At 45.6% G+C, this 18,671-nt stretch overlaps 1 protein-coding gene across 1 annotated transcript in view; it reads left to right on the top strand.

Moving 5' to 3' along the window:
• Nucleotides 1-670: 670 nt before the first annotated feature.
• LOC138786634 (uncharacterized) overlaps nt 671-18,671 on the top strand; it is a 45,416-nt gene continuing 27,415 nt past the window's right edge. The window contains exons 1-5 of the mRNA XM_069963615.1: nt 671-802; nt 2,362-2,470; nt 12,094-13,089; nt 13,174-14,807; nt 16,170-16,250. Of these exons, the coding sequence (XP_069819716.1) occupies nt 671-802; nt 2,362-2,470; nt 12,094-13,089; nt 13,174-14,807; nt 16,170-16,250 (2,952 nt within the window). The remainder of the gene's footprint in view (nt 803-2,361; nt 2,471-12,093; nt 13,090-13,173; nt 14,808-16,169; nt 16,251-18,671) is intronic.

The following is an 18,671-nucleotide window of genomic DNA, read 5'->3' as shown; positions in this document are numbered from 1 at the left end:
CACTCACATTACTGACATACACATTACTGACATACACATTACTGACATACACATTACTGACATACACATTACCGACACACTCACATTACTGACACACACACATTACTGACATACACATTACTGATACACATTACTTACATACACAGTTCTGACACACATTACTGACACACACATTACTGATACACATTACTGACACACACACATTACTGACATACACATTACTAACACACACATTTTACTGACACACACATTACTGATACACATTACTTACATACACAGTTCTGACACACATTACTGACACTCATTACTGACATACACATTACTGACACACACACATTACTGATACACATAACTTACATACACAGTTCTGACACACATTACTGACACTCATTACTGACATACACATTACTGACACACACACACATTACTGACACACACACATTACTGATACACATAACTTACATACACAGTTCTGACACACATTACTGACACACACATTACTTACAGACACTGACTTGCATGTTACTGACACACATGCCATGACCTGGGGTTGCTGAGGTGGTATACAGCAGGTGGTCTTGGTGTTTTTGCTAGGACACTTGTCATGGTTGTCAAGTGTGGTGATATCCAGCCGGACACACGGCACTCGCACTTGTAAGAGTAGCACCAGATGTGGGTGCAGGTGCGGCGAGAGAAATTAGCACCTAAACAAGTAACATCTTTACCCGAGAACTTCAGTGCAATACAGTTAAGTAGAGATGAGCAAGTAGTGAAATATTCGACTTTCGAGAAGTTGAATCGAGTAGGCACCGAGATTCGACTATTAGAATAAATACTCAATCCCATTATAGTCTATGGGGAAAAAATTCTCGGCACTTGGAAATCCAAATTCGACCACTTAGAGGTCACCAAGTCCCCCATGAAACCTCCCTAAACGATGCTAACACCTCTGGAATGACACTGTGACATCAGGGGGAGCATGCCTGGGTGCACCCAACACCCCAAAATCACAGTATAATGCCACTCACCGCAGTTGCGAATGAAAAATATTTGCGAACGCTTTACGAACTTTACGGCAATGTTCACACATTTCCTTCGTATTTCTTGCGCAGCGTTAAATACATGATTCCAATGTGCGTCCGTAGAGCGTCATGTTATTTGTGCGTATCACACGTAATGCTGTACGAACGTTACTGGAACAGTATGTATGACGTGCCTTTTTCTGGGCTACTGGAACAATATGTATCACGTACGTGCCTAACCAAAACGCTACTAACACCTATCTCTCCCTGCTCCAAGATCTTTCCCTGACTAGGTTGAAAGCTCATCTGTGGTCAAGAGGCGAGAGCCAAGTATTTAAGATTCGAGGTCATGTGGTTCAGCCATCCAATGAGGGTAGACGCCGTTTTCGCGCTGCATGCGTACTCCCAGGGTCCCTCACGGCCTCCCTGCCTGGTGATTGGATAAAAAAAAGCGCTAAGTGCGATGGGAGGGCTTTCCAATGTATTCGCCACACTACTCGATTGAATTCGAATCTTTCGAATACCGCAATATTCTATCAAATATCATCTCGATGAAATCGTATTCGCTCATCTCTACAGTTAAGGCAATGTACAACGTGATGGGTGCAGGTACAGGTGATGGTTGTGCTTGAGGTAGTAACTTAAAGTGACAGCAAGCAGAGAAGTGTAGCGTGACTTTATTAGGAAAGTATAGGGAACGTCTGTCAGAAAAATAGGTAAAATAGATCATAAAGGGTTAAAACTGATCTACTTTTTATTATGTACAGTGTAAGATAAGTCGTGTGCCAGAGAAGGAGAGAGAAGTTATGGAAGGTGTCAGGGAAGGGGTCCTGGCTAGGTAAAGATTGGGGGTCTACTCAGCGACTCAGTGAAGAATTTTCCTTACAGTCTCTCTTAGGCTGGGTTCACACTACGTTTTTGCAATGCGTTTTTTGAAAAAACGGATGCATTTGTGTGCATCCGTCTTGATCCGTTTTACCATTGACTTCCATTGAAAAAAGACGGATCAAAACGGATCCGTTTTTTTAACGGACACAAAAGTAGTGTCAGCTACGTTTTTGTGTGCGTAAAAAAAACGGATCCGTTTTGAATCGTTTTTTTTTTACAATGGAAGTCAATGAAAAAACAGATCAAAACGGATGCACACAAATGCATCCGTTTTTTTCATCCGTTTTTTGGAAATAAAGGATGAAAAAAAACGGATTGCAAAAACGCAGTGTGAACCCAGCCTTACATCTATCTCACTCGGAAGCTTCTTCCTCCTCCTCCTCCTATCTACATAGACTTCTATGGATAGCATGTAACGTGACCCCTAAGTGAGCTTGTCTTGTATTTTTAGGTAAATATGGCGGTCTATTTCTCCATGGAGGAGTGGGAGTATGTAGAAGGACACAAGGATCAGTACAAGGATGTGATGCTGGAGGATCAGCAGCCCCTCCCATCAGCAGGTAATACACATCACTTTATACACACCTGCGGCACTTGATAAGTTGAGTGGACACTGGGGGAAAATCTGAGATTAGAGATGAATAAAAAGCTGCTCTTAAGGCCGTATTAGATGGCCGACTCTCACTGTCTCTCTGCTAGATCGGCGATCGCTTACAGAACCTATTAGATGGATCAGTCGTCTGGGCGGGGCAGAACGAACATTGTTAGTGATGTCCGTGCAGTCTTTGCTTTAAAGAAGTAAAATAATAGAGATAATACTTACCTCTCCTCGCTCCCCTGGTGTCCTCCTGCCTTGTCTCTGTGTTCCCCACTGACAGCAGCCGCCGGTGACACTTCTGAATCCGTCTCTGCAGTCACAGCTGCTCAGCCAGGGGCGGAGCTAATGTCTCATGGGCCCTGGTGCAAGAGGTCAACTTGCCCCCCACAAGCAATGCCACCACTTCAAACGCTACTCCCAATCACAATGTGCTTATCATGGCAGCCAGAGGCCTATTGAAGGCTTCCAGGCCTGCTGTGACTGAATCTATGCTGAGGACAGCGCCAGAAGCAGATAGCGCCATTCACTGCATAGTGGCCGTGCTGAGTTACTGCAGCTCAGCTCCTGATACAATGTTTTGAAGCTGCAGTAACTCAGCCTAGCCGCTACATAGGGGGGGAAGCCAGTTATTTTGTGCCCCATTCATGGTGCAGAACAGCTGATCAGTGGGGTTTTGGGACCATGATCACATATTGATATCCTATCCTGAGGACCGGCCATCAATATGTGGAATTGGAACTTCTGTAGTTGGGTAATAGGGAAGTTTCAATAAGTTTATGTTTGTATATGTAACAATATGTGCCACTTACCCCTACTGGCCTGACTGTCCCCAATACCCCAGATGGCTGATATGTATTCAGTGACTGCAGTCTGCCCCCTAAGTACACGGACACAGCGATGCTGGAGAACTATACAGGGAACATATATTGTCACTGTACATATACCATCATACCGGGGGGGGGGTAACTATCCTCACTGTACATGTACCATCATACTGGGGGGGTAACTATCCTCACTGTACATATACCATCATACCGGGGGGTAACTATCCTCACTGTACATATACCATCATACTGGGGGGTATCTATCCTCACTGTACATATACCATCATACCGGGGGGTAACTATCCTCACAGTACATATACCATCATACCGGGGGGTAACTATCCTCACTGTACATATACCATCATACTGGGGGGTAACTATCCTCACTGTACATATACCATCATACCGGGGGGTAACTATCCTCACTGTACATATACCATCATACCGGGGGGAGCTATCCTCACTGTACATATACCATCATACTGGGGGGTATCTATCCTCACAGTACATATACCATCATACCGGGGGGTAACTATCCTCACTGTACATATACCATCATACCGGGGGGTAACTATCCTCACAGTACATATACCATCATACCGAGGGGGTAACTATCCTCAAAGTACATATACCATCATACCGAGGGGGTAACTATCCTCACAGTACATATACCATCATACCGGGGGTAACTATCCTCACTGTACATATACCATCATACCAGGGGTAACTATCCTCACTGTACATTTACCATCATACCGGGGGTAACTATCCTCACTGTACATATACCATCATACCGAGGGGGTAACTATCCTCACTGTATATATACCATCATACCGGGGGCATCTATCCTCACTGTACATATACCATCATACTGGGGGGTATCTATCCTCACTGTACATATACCATCATACCGGGGGGTAACTATCCTCACTGTACATATACATCATACCGGGGGCATCTATCCTCACTGTACATATACCATCATACCGGGGGGCATTTATCCTCACTGTACATATACCATCATACCGGGGGGTAACTATCCTCACTGTACATATACCATCATACCGGGGGCATCTATCCTCACTGTACATATACCATCATACCGGGGGCATCTATCCTCACTGTACATATACCATCATACCGGGGGGTAACTATCCTCACTGTACATATACCATTATACCGGGGGTAACTATCCTCACTGTACATATACCATCATACCGGGGGGTATCTATCCTCACTGTACATATACCATCATACCGGGGGGTAACTATCCTCACTGTACATATACCATCATACCGGGGGGTAACTATCCTCACTGTACATATACCATCATACCGGGGGGTAACTATCCTCACTGTACATATACCATCATACCGGGGGGAGCTATCCTCACTGTACATATACCATCATACTGGGGGGTAACTATCCTCACTGTACATATACCATCATACCGGGGGGTAACTATCCTCACTGTATATATACCATCATACCGGGGGTATCTATCCTCACTGTACATATACCATCATACCGGGGGCATCTATCCTCACTGTACATATACCATCATACCGGGGGGTAACTATCCTCACTGTACATATACCATCATACTGGGGGGTAACTATCCTCACTGTACATATACAGGGCCGCCGATAGGGCAGTACAAGTGGTACTGCCGTATGGGGCCCGGACCCTAAGAGACATGGGGGGGGGGGGGGGGGGGGGGCGGCGGGCCCGCCTGCCGCCGGCCCCCGACCGCTACGCTAGGGGGCCGCACGCTACGCTAGGGGGCCGCCTGCCGCACGGCCCCCCTTGCCACCTGTTTTTGAGCATCCCGAGAAGCTGCGGCCGCGCAGCTTCTCGGGATGCACTGATCGCTTTAATGTTCCGCCCGCACAGTGAGCACATTGAGCGGGCGGAACATTGAAGCGATCAGAATACAGGAGAAGGACCTGTCAGCGTCCTCCTCCTGTATTCATTCCCATAGGCCGCCGCCACTTCATACCAGCAGCCTATGGGAGGCCGGGCCGTGACCTCTCCGGCAGGCGTGATCATGTGACGTCATCACGTCTGACGGAAGTCCCGTCCCTGCGGCTCGCAAGATGGAGCCCGAAGAGGAGGCGGAAGAGCTGCTGCCTGCACAGCGCGGATTAGGTGAGTAGGATGTTTGTTTTTTTTAGGGGCACCTCTGGGGGCATTATTAGTATATGGGGGCACCTCTGGGGGCATTATTAGTATATGGGGGCACCTCTGGGGGCATTATTAGTATATGGGGGCACCTCTGGGGGCATTATTAGTACATGGGGGGCACCTCTGGGGGCATTATTATTGTATGGGGGCACCTCTGGGGGCATTATTAGTATACGGGGGCACCTCTGGGGGCGTTATTAGTGTATGGGGGCACCTCTGAGGGCATTATTAGTATATGGGGGCACCTCTGGGGGCATTATTAGTATATGGGGGCACCTCTGGGGGCATTATTAGCTCATGGGGGCACCTCTGGGGGCATTATTAGTGTATGGGGGCACCTCTGGGGGCATTATTAGTATATGGGGCACCTCTGGGGGCATTATTAGTATATGGGGGCACCTCTGGGGGCATTATTAGTGTATGGGGGCACCTCTGGGGGCATTATTAGTGTATGGGGGCACCTCTGGGGGCATTATTAGTATATGGGGGCACCTCTGGGGGCATTATTAGTATATGGGGGCACCTCTGGGGGCATTATTAGTATATGGGGGCACCTCTGGGGGCATTATTAGTTCATGGGGGCACCTCTGGGGGCATTATTAGTGTATGGGGCACCTCTGGGGGCATTATTAGTGCATGGGGTACCTCTAGGGGCATTATTAGCTCATAGGGGCACAGCAGGGAATCCTACATACAGGGGGCACAGCAGGGGATCCTACATACAGGGGGCATCCCACACAGCGCAGTTACTATGGGAGCCTACAGGGGGGAGAAAGGAAAGGAAGTTGCTAGAAATGTGCGGAGCCTAAACTGTTTGTCTCGCAGGTTCTAAGGGGATGAAACGTATCTGGAAGGAATCATCATGGAGGTCTGGGCCGGATGGAGAGGAAAAGGGAAAGTGACGCCTCACATCAAAGAAGACGTCACCTGTGAATCCCTGTATGACACTTTTCTTATTTTGTAGAACATCATTTAGTAGGGGCGCCCCGAGGTGACAGCTACTACATTATATGTACTCAGAGATATCACTGTGTTATCTGTTGTGTTACATAGGACTGCAGGTGAAATCTACTACATTATCTGTACTCAGAGATACCACTGTGTTATGTGGTGTTACATAGGACTGCAGGTGACTACTACATTATCTGTACTCAGAGATACCACTGTGTTATGTGGTGTTACATAGGACTGCAGGTGATATCAGGTGATTTCTCCAGGTTGCAGAAGTTCAAACTTCATCGTGCCCTGGTGTGCTGGTGTCTGTATGTGTGTATACATGTGTGCTGGTGTCTGTATGTGTGTATACATGTGTGCTGGTGTCTGTATACATGTGTGCTGGTGTCTGTGTGTGAGATCAATTCTAGAGAACTGGCTCATATACCCCATTTTCCCCAGTGGCTTAAAATGTAACCTCTGTTATACAGTTATAAAATTGTAGAACCTAAATGTGAACAAGGTGCAATTCAAATAGACACTTACTTGTATAGCTGTCTCTTGTGCTCTGTATGCAGTGCATTATATTCACCCTTGCAACGTACAATTTATAGCGTGTCTACAAGCCCAGCGGGGCTCATTATGATGGAGACTAAAACTTATACAAGAGTGGGGTAGGGGTTCCCCTGTATTCAGAATGCTGTTGAGTGCTAGGCAATGCCCCGTCTGGGATTATTGAATTTCGAGGGTCTATGCAGAGCAGGATAAAGGCACCTCTGCTGCACAACCAGGATCTCCTAGAAAGCGTTCTCACCGCCATGTATTCCCTATCACTGGCTTGGGTGAGCTAAACTAGTCTGCCTGAGGGGGGGGGTGATTTGTATATGCTCACTAACATGGAACAGCCTCATTATATTAGCCTTATCAACATATTCTATGTTAGTGAGCATACCGGGCGGGGGGGGGGATATTGGTGAACATATACAAATCAAACAGCCCCCCAGACCCTCGAAATTCAATAAACCCAAAAGGGGCATTGCCTAGTACTCAACAGCATTCTGAATACAGGGGAACCCCTACCCCACTCTTGTATAAGTTTTAGTCTCCATCATAATGAGCCCCGCTGGGCTTGTAGACGCGCTATAAATTGTACGTTGCAGGGGTGAATATAATGCACTGCATACAGAGCACAAGAGGCAGCTATACAAGTAAGTGTCTATTTGAATTGCACCTTGTTCACGTTTAATTTCTACAATTTTATAACTGTATAACAGAGGTTACATTTTAAGCCACTGGGGAAAGTGGGGTATATGAGCCAGTTCTCTAGAATTGATCGGAACCAAATTATACCTCCCAGCAAGGCGTGGGGCCAACACACTATTTTTTTTTTATTAATGTGGGGGGCCCAGACACTTTGGTTGTATGGGGCCCCGAAATTCCTGATGGCGGCCCTGTACATATACCATCATACCGGGGGATCTATCCTCACTGTACATATACCATCATACCGGGGGGTATCTATCCTCACTGTACATATACCATCATACCGGGGGCATCTATCCTCACTGTACATATACCATCATACCGGGGGCATCTATCCTCACTGTACATATACCATCATACCGGGGGGTAACTATCCTCACTGTACATATACCATCATACCGGGGGGTAACTATCCTCACTGTACATATACCATCATACCGGGGAGCATCTATCCTCACTGTACATATACCATCATACCGGGGGGAGCTATCCTCACTGTACATATACCATCATACCGAGGGGAATCTATCCTCACTGTACATATACCATCATACCGAGGGTAACTATCCTCACTGTACATATACCATCATACCGGGGGGTAACTATCCTCACTGTACATATACCATCATACCGGGGGGCATCTATCCTCACTGTCCATATACCATCATACCGGGGGCATCTATCCTCACTGTACATATACCATCATATCAGGGGGTATCTATCCTCACTGTACATATACCATCATATCAGGGGGTAACCATCATATCAGGGGGTAACAATCCTCACTGTACATATACCATCATACCGGGGGGTAACTATCCTCACTGTACATATACCATCATACCGGGGGGTATCTATCCTCACTGTACATATACCATCATACCGGGGGGTAACTATCCTCACTGTACATATACCATCATACCGGGGGGTAACTATCCTCACTGTACATATACCATCATACCGGGGGTAACTATCCTCACTGTACATATACCATCATACCGGGGGGGTAACTATCCTCACTGTACAAATACCATCATACCGGGGGGATCTATCCTCACTGTACATATACCATCATACCGGGGGGATCTATCCTCACTGTACATATACCATCATACCGGGGGGATCTATCCTCACTGTACATATACCATCAAACTGGGGGGGGCATGTATCCTCACTGTACATATACCATCATACCGGGGGTAACTATCCTCACTGTACATATACCATCATACCGGGGGCATCTATCCTCACTGTACATATACCATCATACCGGGGGCATCTATCCTCACGGTACATATACCATCATACCAGGGGGTCTATCCTCACTGTACATATACTATCATACCGGGGGGTAACTATCCTCACTGTACATATACCATCATACCGGGGGTATCTATCCTCACTGTACATATACCATCATACCGGGGGGTAACTATCCTCACTGTACATATACCATCATACCGGGGGCATCTACCCTCACTGTACATATACCATCATACCGGGGGGAGCTATCCTCACTGTACATATACCATCATACCGGGGGGATCTATCCTCACTGTACATATACCATCATACTAGGGGGCAACTATCCTCACTGTACATATACCATCATACCGGGGGGTAACTATCCTCACTGTACATATACCATCATATCGGGGGGCATCTATCCTCACAGTACATATACCATCATACCGGGGGGTAACTATCCTCACTGTACATATACCATCATACCGGGGGGTAACTATCCTCACTGTACATATACCATCATACCGGGGGGGTAACTATCCTCACTGTACATATACCATCATACTAGGAGGCATCTATCCTCACTGTACATATACCATCATACCGGGGGCATGTATCCTCACTGTACATATACCATCATACCGGGGGTAACTATCCTCACTGTACATATACCATCATACTAGGAGGCATCTATCCTCACTGTACATATACCATAATACCGGGGGAGATCTATCCTCACTGTACATATACCATCAAACCGGGGGGCATCTATCCTCACTGTCCATATACCATCATACCGGGGGGTATCTATCCTCACTGTCCATATACCATCATACCGTGGGGTAACTATCCTCACTGTACATATAGCATCATACCGGGGGGCATCTATCCTCACTGTATATATACCATCATACCGGGGGGCATCTATCCTCACTGTACATATACCATCATACCGGGGGGTAACTATCCTCACTGTACATATACCATCATACCGGGGGGAGCTATCCTCACTGTACATATACCATCATACCGGGGGGTAACTATCCTCACTGTACATATACCATCATACCGGGGGGTAACTATCCTCACTGTACATATACCATCATACCGGGGGGCATCTATCCTCACTGTACATATACCATCATACCGGGGGGGATCTATCCTCACTGTACATATACCATCATACCGGGGGGGATCTATCCTCACTGTACATATACCATCATACCGGGGGGTAACTATCCTCACTGTACATATACCATCATACCGGGGGTAACTATCCTCACTGTACATATACCATCATACCGGGGGGGGGTAACTATCCTCACTGTACATATACCATCATACCGGGGGTATCTATCCTCACGGTACATATACCATCATACCGGGGGGTAACTATCCTCACTGTACATATACCATCATACCGGGGGGGTAACTATCCTCACTGTACATATACCATCATACCGGGGAGAGCTATCCTCACTGTACATATACCATCATACCGGGGGGCATCTATCCTCACTGTACATATACCATCATACCGGGGGGGGTAACTATCCTCACTGTACATATACCATCATACCGGGGGGTAACTATCCTCACTGTACATATACCATCATTCCGGGGGGTAACTATCCTCACTGTACATATACCATCATACCGGGGGGTAACTATCCTCACTGTACATATACCATCATACCAGGGGGCATCTATCCTCACTGTACATATACCATCATACCGGGGGGGATCTATCCTCACTGTACATATACCATCATACCGGGGGGGATCTATCCTCACTGTACATATACCATCATACCGGGGGGTAACTATCCTCACTGTACATATACCATCATACCGGGGGTAACTATCCTCACTGTACATATACCATCATACCGGGGGGGGGTAACTATCCTCACTGTACATATACCATCATACCGGGGGTATCTATCCTCACGGTACATATACCATCATACCGGGGGGTAACTATCCTCACTGTACATATACCATCATACCGGGGGGGTAACTATCCTCACTGTACATATACCATCATACCGGGGAGAGCTATCCTCACTGTACATATACCATCATACCGGGGGGCATCTATCCTCACTGTACATATACCATCATACCGGGGGGGGTAACTATCCTCACTGTACATATACCATCATACCGGGGGGTAACTATCCTCACTGTACATATACCATCATTCCGGGGGGTAACTATCCTCACTGTACATATACCATCATACCGGGGGGTAACTATCCTCACTGTACATATACCATCATACCGGGGGGTAACTATCCTCACTGTATATATACCATCATACCAGTACACTCACCTGCTGTCACTGATGACTCTCCGGCTTCAGAAGAAATGCTCAGCCTGCGCCCCCTGCAGGCCGGGAGGAACAATCTGCGGCAAAGCTCTCACTTCCCTTATGTGTGGAGCCAGGGACACACACAACCCCCTACTGCATAACTGTACGGCCTGGGGGAGGGGCCTGGGCCCTGCAGAGCATCCTGGGAGAGGGGAGATCAGTACACAGAGCGGGCGGGAACTGGGCGACCGCAGCATAGGAATAGTGAGGAGGTAAGGGGGGAATCACCACCTAGGGGGGCCACTCTGGCTGCCGGGCCCAGTCACCATGGCGACCACGGTAGCTACGCCACTGTGCTCAGCCAATCACTGACCAAGACAGGACAGCACCAAGGCCAATGATTGGCTGAGCAGCTGTGACTACAGAGACAGGTTCAGAAGTGTCAGCAGCGGCTGCAGTCAGGGGGGGGGGGGCACAGAAAAAAGGCAGGAGGACACCAGGGGAGCGTGGAGAGGTAAGTATCATCTTTATTCCACTGACAGCATAACATATGGGGTACCCCCCCCCCGCCCCCAGGACGAAAGGAATATTTCAATTTAAACCAATAAAGTTTGGAACTCCTCCCCTAGAAGGTATATAACAGAGACTATGATCTGGGCCCAACAAACATTACTAACATTATCTTATTAAATAATAATAACCCATCTTTCTTCTTGGCAGCTGAGTGTCCCCGGAGATCAGAGGGACATCAGATATCTCCAGATATTACAGCAGATGGTCAGATCACACAGGATACATATGAAGAACCTTCTATTACCCCAGATATACCCCCAGCCCCTCACAGCAAAGATCTGCCATCTCATCCTTCTATACACGTCCTGGCTACTGATTCATCACAGATTAACCACAATAAGGAGAAGCCATTTTCATGTTCAGAATGTGGGAAATGCTTTGCTCGCAAATCAGATCTTGTCAAACATAAAAAATTTCACACAGCGAAGAAGCCATTTTCATGCCAAGAATGTGAAAGATGTTTTATACTAAAATCACAACTCATGCAACATCAAAAAACGCACAAAAAAAAGAACCCATTTTCATGCTCAGAGTGTGGGAAACATTTTACTAAGAAATCACGGCTCACTATACATGAAAGAATTCACACAAGGGAGAAGCCATTTTCATGTTCAGAATGTTGGAAATGTTTTCCTTTTAAATCAGCGCTCACTTCACATGAAAGAACTCATACGGGAGAGAAGCCATTTTCATGCTCAGAGTGTGGGAAACATTGTACTACGAAATCACAGCTGACTATACATGAAAGAATTCACACAGGAGAGAAGCCATTTTCATGTTCAGAATGTGGCAAATGTTTTGCATTGAAACTAACGCTCACACTTCATGAAAGAACTCATACAGGAGAGAAGCCATTTTCATGTTCAGAATGTGGTAAATGTTTTGCTCTTAAATCAAGGCTCACTATACATGAAAGAACTCATACGGGAGAGAAGCCATTTTCATGTTCGGAATGTGGAAAATGTTTTACTCAAAAAGGTAATTTTTTAAAACATCAAACAATTCACACAGGGAAGAAGCCATTTTCATGTTCAGAATGTGGCAAATGTTTTGCTCAAAAAACCCAACTCACCGTACATGAAAGGACTCATACAGGAGAAAAGCCATTTTCATGTTCAGAATGTGGAGAATGTTTTGCTTTGAAAGCAAAGCTCACTGTACATGAAATAACTCATACAGGAGGGAAGCCATTTTCATGTTCCGAATGTGGAAAATGTTTTGCTGTTAAATCAGAGCTCACTTTACATGAAAGAACTCACACAAGAAATAATTCATTTTCATGCTCAGAGTGTGGGAAACATTGTACTACAAAATCACAGCTGACTATACATGAAAGAATTCACACAGGGGAGAAGCCATTTTCATGTTCAGAATGTGGGAAATGTTTTGCTCAAAAATACCATCTCACCGTACATGAAAGAACTCATACAGGAGAAAAGCCATTTTCATGTTCGGAATGTGGAAAAAGTTTCCTTGTTAAATCAAGGCTTTCTGTACATGAAAGAACTCATACAGGAGAGAAGCCATTTTCATGTTCAGAATGTGGAAAGCATTTTGCTTTGAAATCAACGCTCACTTCACATGAAAGAACTCATACTGGAGAGAAGCCATTTTCATGTTCAGAATGTGGAAAGCGTTTTGCTTTGAAATCAACGCTCACTTCACATGAAAGAACTCATACTGGAGAGACGCCATTTTCATGTTCACAATGTGGGAAATGTTTTCCTTTTAAATCAGCGCTCACTATACATGAAATAACTCATACAGGAGGGAAGCCATTTTCATGTTCCGAATGTGGAAAATGTTTTGCTGTTAAATCAGAGCTCACTTTACATGAAAGAACTCACACAAGAAATAACTCATTTTCATGCTCAGAGTGTGGGAAACATTGTACTACGAAATCACAGCTGACTATACATGAAAGAATTCACACAGAGGAGAAGCCATTTTCATGTTCAGAATGTGGGAAATGTTTTGCTCGAAAATACCATCTCACCGTACATGAAAGAACTCATACAGGAGAAAAGCCATTTTCATGTTCAGAATGTGGAAAATGTTTTGCTATTAAATCAGTGCTCACTTTACATGAAAGAACTCACACAAGAAATAACCCATTTTCATGCTCAGAGTGTGGGAAACATTGTACTACGAAATCACATCTGACTATACATGAAAGAATTCATACAGAGGAGAAGCCATTTTCATGTTCAGAATGTGGCAAATGTTTTGCTCAAAAAAACCAACTCACCGTACATGAAAGGACTCATACAGGAGAGAAGCCATTTTCATGTTCAGAATGTGGAGAATGTTTTGCTTTGAAAGCAACGCTCACATTACATGAAAGAACTCATACAGGAGAGAAGCCATTTTCATGTTCAGAATGTGGAAAATGTTTTGCTTTTAAATCAACGCTCACATTACATGAAAGAACTCATACAGGAGAGAAGCCATTTCCATGTTCAGAATGTGGAAAGCATTTTGCTTTGAAATCAACGCTCACTTTACATGAAAGAACTCATACAGGAGAGAAGCCATTTTTATGTTCAGAATGTGGAAAATGTTTTGCTTTGAAATCAAGGCTCACATTACATGAAAGAACTCATACAGGAGAGAAGCCATTTTTATGTTCAGAATGTGGAAAATGTTTTACTCAAAAAGGAAATTTTTTTAATCATCAAAGAATTCACACAGGGGAGAAGCCATTTTCATGTTTGGAATGTGGAAAAAATTTTTCTTTTAAATTAGCGCTCACTTCACATGAAAGAACTCATACAGGAGAGAAGCCATTTTCATGTTCAGAATGTGGAAAATGTTTCCTTGTTAAATCAAGGCTTTCTCTACATGAAAGAACTCATACAGGAGAGAAGCCATTTTCATGTTCAGAATGTGGAAAATGTTTTACACAGAAATGTAATCTTATTACTCATAAAAAGATTCACTCCAGGGAGAAGCCAGTTCATAGCGCTCAATGATCACTCACACGTCTGTTATCCAAAGAGCAAATCTAATCCAGATACCACAGCTATGTATTCCCCATGTGTATAGGAGATCTGGCGGTAATACAGATGTCATATACCGCAGCTCCAAACTTATATACGAGTAATCACAGTGCAGCCAGGAGGTCACGGATGAGGAGGTGACTTTATGATACGACGGTTCAGCAGGTATTATCTCCTTTATCGAGCAGAAGTGAATGACGCACAATGGCGGCTTATATATATATATATATATATATACAGAGATACAAAATCATTGGTGCGGACAGAGCTGATCCTAGTATACAGATCACTGCATATACCTCCCAGAAGACACCAGTGATACAGCAGCTCTCCGCACCCAGCTACATCTGTTACTACAGCAACTCAATGCCGGCTTATGTTAAAGGGGTACTCCGACAAAAATCCTTTTCTTTCAAGTGTTGTTGTTTCAGAAAACTTCTGACATATCATAGAGACGTCAGAGAGATATGTCAGAAGTTTTGATCGGTCCGGGTCCGAGTGTTTATACCGATCGGGTGATAGAGTGGGGAGAAGACCGCGCTAAGCGTAATCCTCTCGCGGCTCTGTCACGTGATCAGTCGGAATGATAATGGAGCTCTATGGAGCCTGACTGATCACACTGACAGAGCGGGGAGAGGACGTGCTGCAGCGTGGTCCTCTCCCCGCTCCTTCTGCCAGTCGGTACAGGTATGAACACATCTCTATGACGTCTCTATGACGTCTCTATGTCGTGTCATAAGTTTTCTGAAACGATAGTGAAACTTTCAAATCAACCGGTTTCAGAAAGTTCTATAGATTTGTAATTTACTTCTATCTAAAAATCTCCAGTCTTCAGGTACTTATCAGCTGCTGTATGTCCTGCAAGAAGCGGTGTATTCTTTCCAGTCTGGTACAGTGCTCTCTGCCGCCACCTCTGTCCATGTCAGGAACTGCTCACAGTACAGTTTAAAGGGGTACTCCAGCGAGAAGATTCCCGTACTAGAAACACATTACACATTGTTTGTGATCGGCGAATACGAACAATAAGCGTCACGTTCATACAAACATACGAAGATTTCCCAACATGGCCGCTCACCACTAGTAAGGGCGGCCGTATGATGGCAGATGCTTGGTCATGCTTCAGTATATCCCAATGTTTGTTTACAATGAATTTAATTGACTTGTGGTCTGAAGAAAAGGTGGCGATGACATTTAACCCTTAGTTGGTCATATCTTCCTTCTTCTTACCAGATTGGATTCCTTGTTTTTGACTCTTATTCTCGAGTGAAATGGGGTAATTCTCGGAAATGACTCTTTTTTTTGAGAACTTTGCTTTGTTTCCTAAAGTCCTTCATGGTGGAGGAATCGCGACGGATACGTCTGAACTGTCCAAACGTAATATTATTGATGGATTTTCCATTTTCTGTGGTGAGAACTTTCATAGTGTAAATAGCTATTTCCGTCAACGGGTTTTAAATATGGGGGGGGGGGGGGGGGGCGGGAAGGTATAATATATGGGGGGGGGGGGGGGGCGGGAAGGTATAATATATAGGGGTGGGGGCGGTAAGGTATAATATATGGGGGGGGCGGGAAGGTATAATATATGGGGGGGGCGGGAAGGTATAATATATGGGGGCAGGGGGCGGGAAGGTATAATATATGGGGGTGGGGGGGAGGGTGTAACGACATGGTGACCACCAATACTCACCTGTCCTCATGCCTGTCCAGCACCAGATCGCCGCTCTGTGACACCTGCCAGGCTCAAGCATCTTCTCAGCCAACGTCATGGCCCGGTTGATTGGCAGCTCGCTCAGCAGGCTGCCAGTCAGCTGGGTAAGGCATTTCCTCCAGAGTCAGGAGTTGGGCAGCTGGTGGGGCGGCGCTTCACGGGCATGGGGTAAGGTGAGTGGTGCTTGGTTGTTATGTTCCTTCCTGCCCCTGCCGGCAGTTTTTTTAAATCGCTGGACTTCCCCTTTAAATATATTATTATATTTTGCGGAAGTGGCACGTGGTCCCTTTTTTTCGGTTTCATTGCATTTGTCTTTGCAAATTCTTATTCTGCAAATGGGAGGCTAAAGAGAGGAAGCGATGTAAATATGTTTCATTGTGTCCATCTGTACGTAAAGCCTCGTTCCACCCCATGTTTCAGCGCAGATCGTGTATTGTACAGCGCTTTCTACCTGCTGCTTAATTAATTATCCTACTGTTATTTTAACCCGGAGACTTAGTAACAATAGGTGCCCTGATTAAAGGCGGCATTCACGCTGGAAACACGTTGGGGGGTGCTGATCTTGTGAATGTTACATGCGTATTATCTCAGAAATAAAGTGAACCAAGAAAGTTAAAAAAAAAAAAAAACAGGTTTGAAATATGTTTTTTTCATAATCGGGTCACCTTAATGAAAGACAATGATGTCCAAAAACTCAGTGTTATTGTAAAAGATGTTATGAGTGAACTCAGGACCCCAGGATTTCTCGTTGATGTCATTAACAAAATCGCCAAGTTCAGTTTCGGACCCGTCCCAAATGATGAAAATATCATTGATGTAACTCTGATATAGAACACATTTGTGGAAAAGAGGATGCACATAGCTGGATTCCTTCTGAAACAGGCCCACAAACAGGTTACAGAAACTTGGGGTAAATTTACACCCCATAGCGGTCCCCAATTCCTGTTCAAAAATACAGTCATCAAACTGGAAGACGTTGTGTTTGAGAATAAACCCAATGCAGTTTAGAATGAACTCGGCTTGAACTGAGGGAACGGATGAATCTTGTTCAAGAGAATGTGAAATGGTTTAATCCCCAGATGGTGATCAGTAACTGTATATAAAGAGGATGGGTCCATTGTAAAAATAATAGATAATTTCAATAAAGTGTGATGTATCCCGAGTATAAGAGGTGACTGGTCTGACATGATTTTGAGGACGAGTGTCCACATATTGTCAGAGGTTACCGGTAAGAGAGTTGATTCCGGAAATGATGGGTTTGCCTGGAGGTTGTAGAGCAGGGGTGGGGAACCTTTTCCATGTCGAGGGCCGGTCGGGCCTTAATAAAATCATTCGAGGGCTGCACTCAATGTTATACCGTGCGCGGCAGTTAGTAGCGGGGGTTTGCAGCACCCGAACAAGGCAAAGTGTTGTTCCCCTAATGCCCCTGCTATTGTAGTTAACCCTCTGTGATGCCCCTTGTACCTGATTTGAATCCTCAGTCATGTCCCTGGTGGCCTAGTTAACCCCCCAGTCATGTCCCTGGTAGCCTAGTTAACTCCTCAGTCATGTCCCTGGTAGCCTAGTTAACTCCTCAGTCATGTCCCTGGTAGCCTAGTTAACCCCCCCCCAGTCATGTAACTGGTGGCCTAGTTAACTCCTCAGTCATGTCCCTGGTAGCCTAGTTAACTCCTCAGTCATGTCCCTGGTGGCCTAGTTAACTCCTCAGTCATGTCCCTGGTGGCCTAGTTAACCCCTCAGTCATGTCCCTGGTAGCCTAGTTAACTCCTCAGTCATGTCCCTGGTGGCCTAGTTAACCCCCCCAGTCATGTCCCTGGTGGCCTAGTTAACCCCTCAGTCATGTCCCTGGTGGCCTAGTTAACCCCTCAGTCATGTCCCTGGTGGCCTAGTTAACCCCTCAGTCATGTCCCTGGTAGCCTAGTTAACTCCTCAGTCATGTCCCTGGTGGCCTAGTTAACCCCTCAGTCATGTCCCTGGTGGCCTAGTTAACCCCTCAGTCATGTCCCTGGTGGCCTAGTTAACCCCCCAGTCATGTCCCTGGTGGCCTAGTTAACCCCCCCCCCCCCCCCCAGTTATGTCCCTGGTGGCCTAGTTAACCCCCAGTGTCTGCCCCAAATGAA

Source organism: Dendropsophus ebraccatus, chromosome 3, assembly GCF_027789765.1.
Source record: "Dendropsophus ebraccatus isolate aDenEbr1 chromosome 3, aDenEbr1.pat, whole genome shotgun sequence".
Taxonomy (NCBI): Eukaryota; Metazoa; Chordata; class Amphibia; order Anura; family Hylidae; genus Dendropsophus; species Dendropsophus ebraccatus.
Note: the sequence above shows the minus strand (reverse complement) of the source record. Positions and strands in the feature narration are given on the sequence as shown.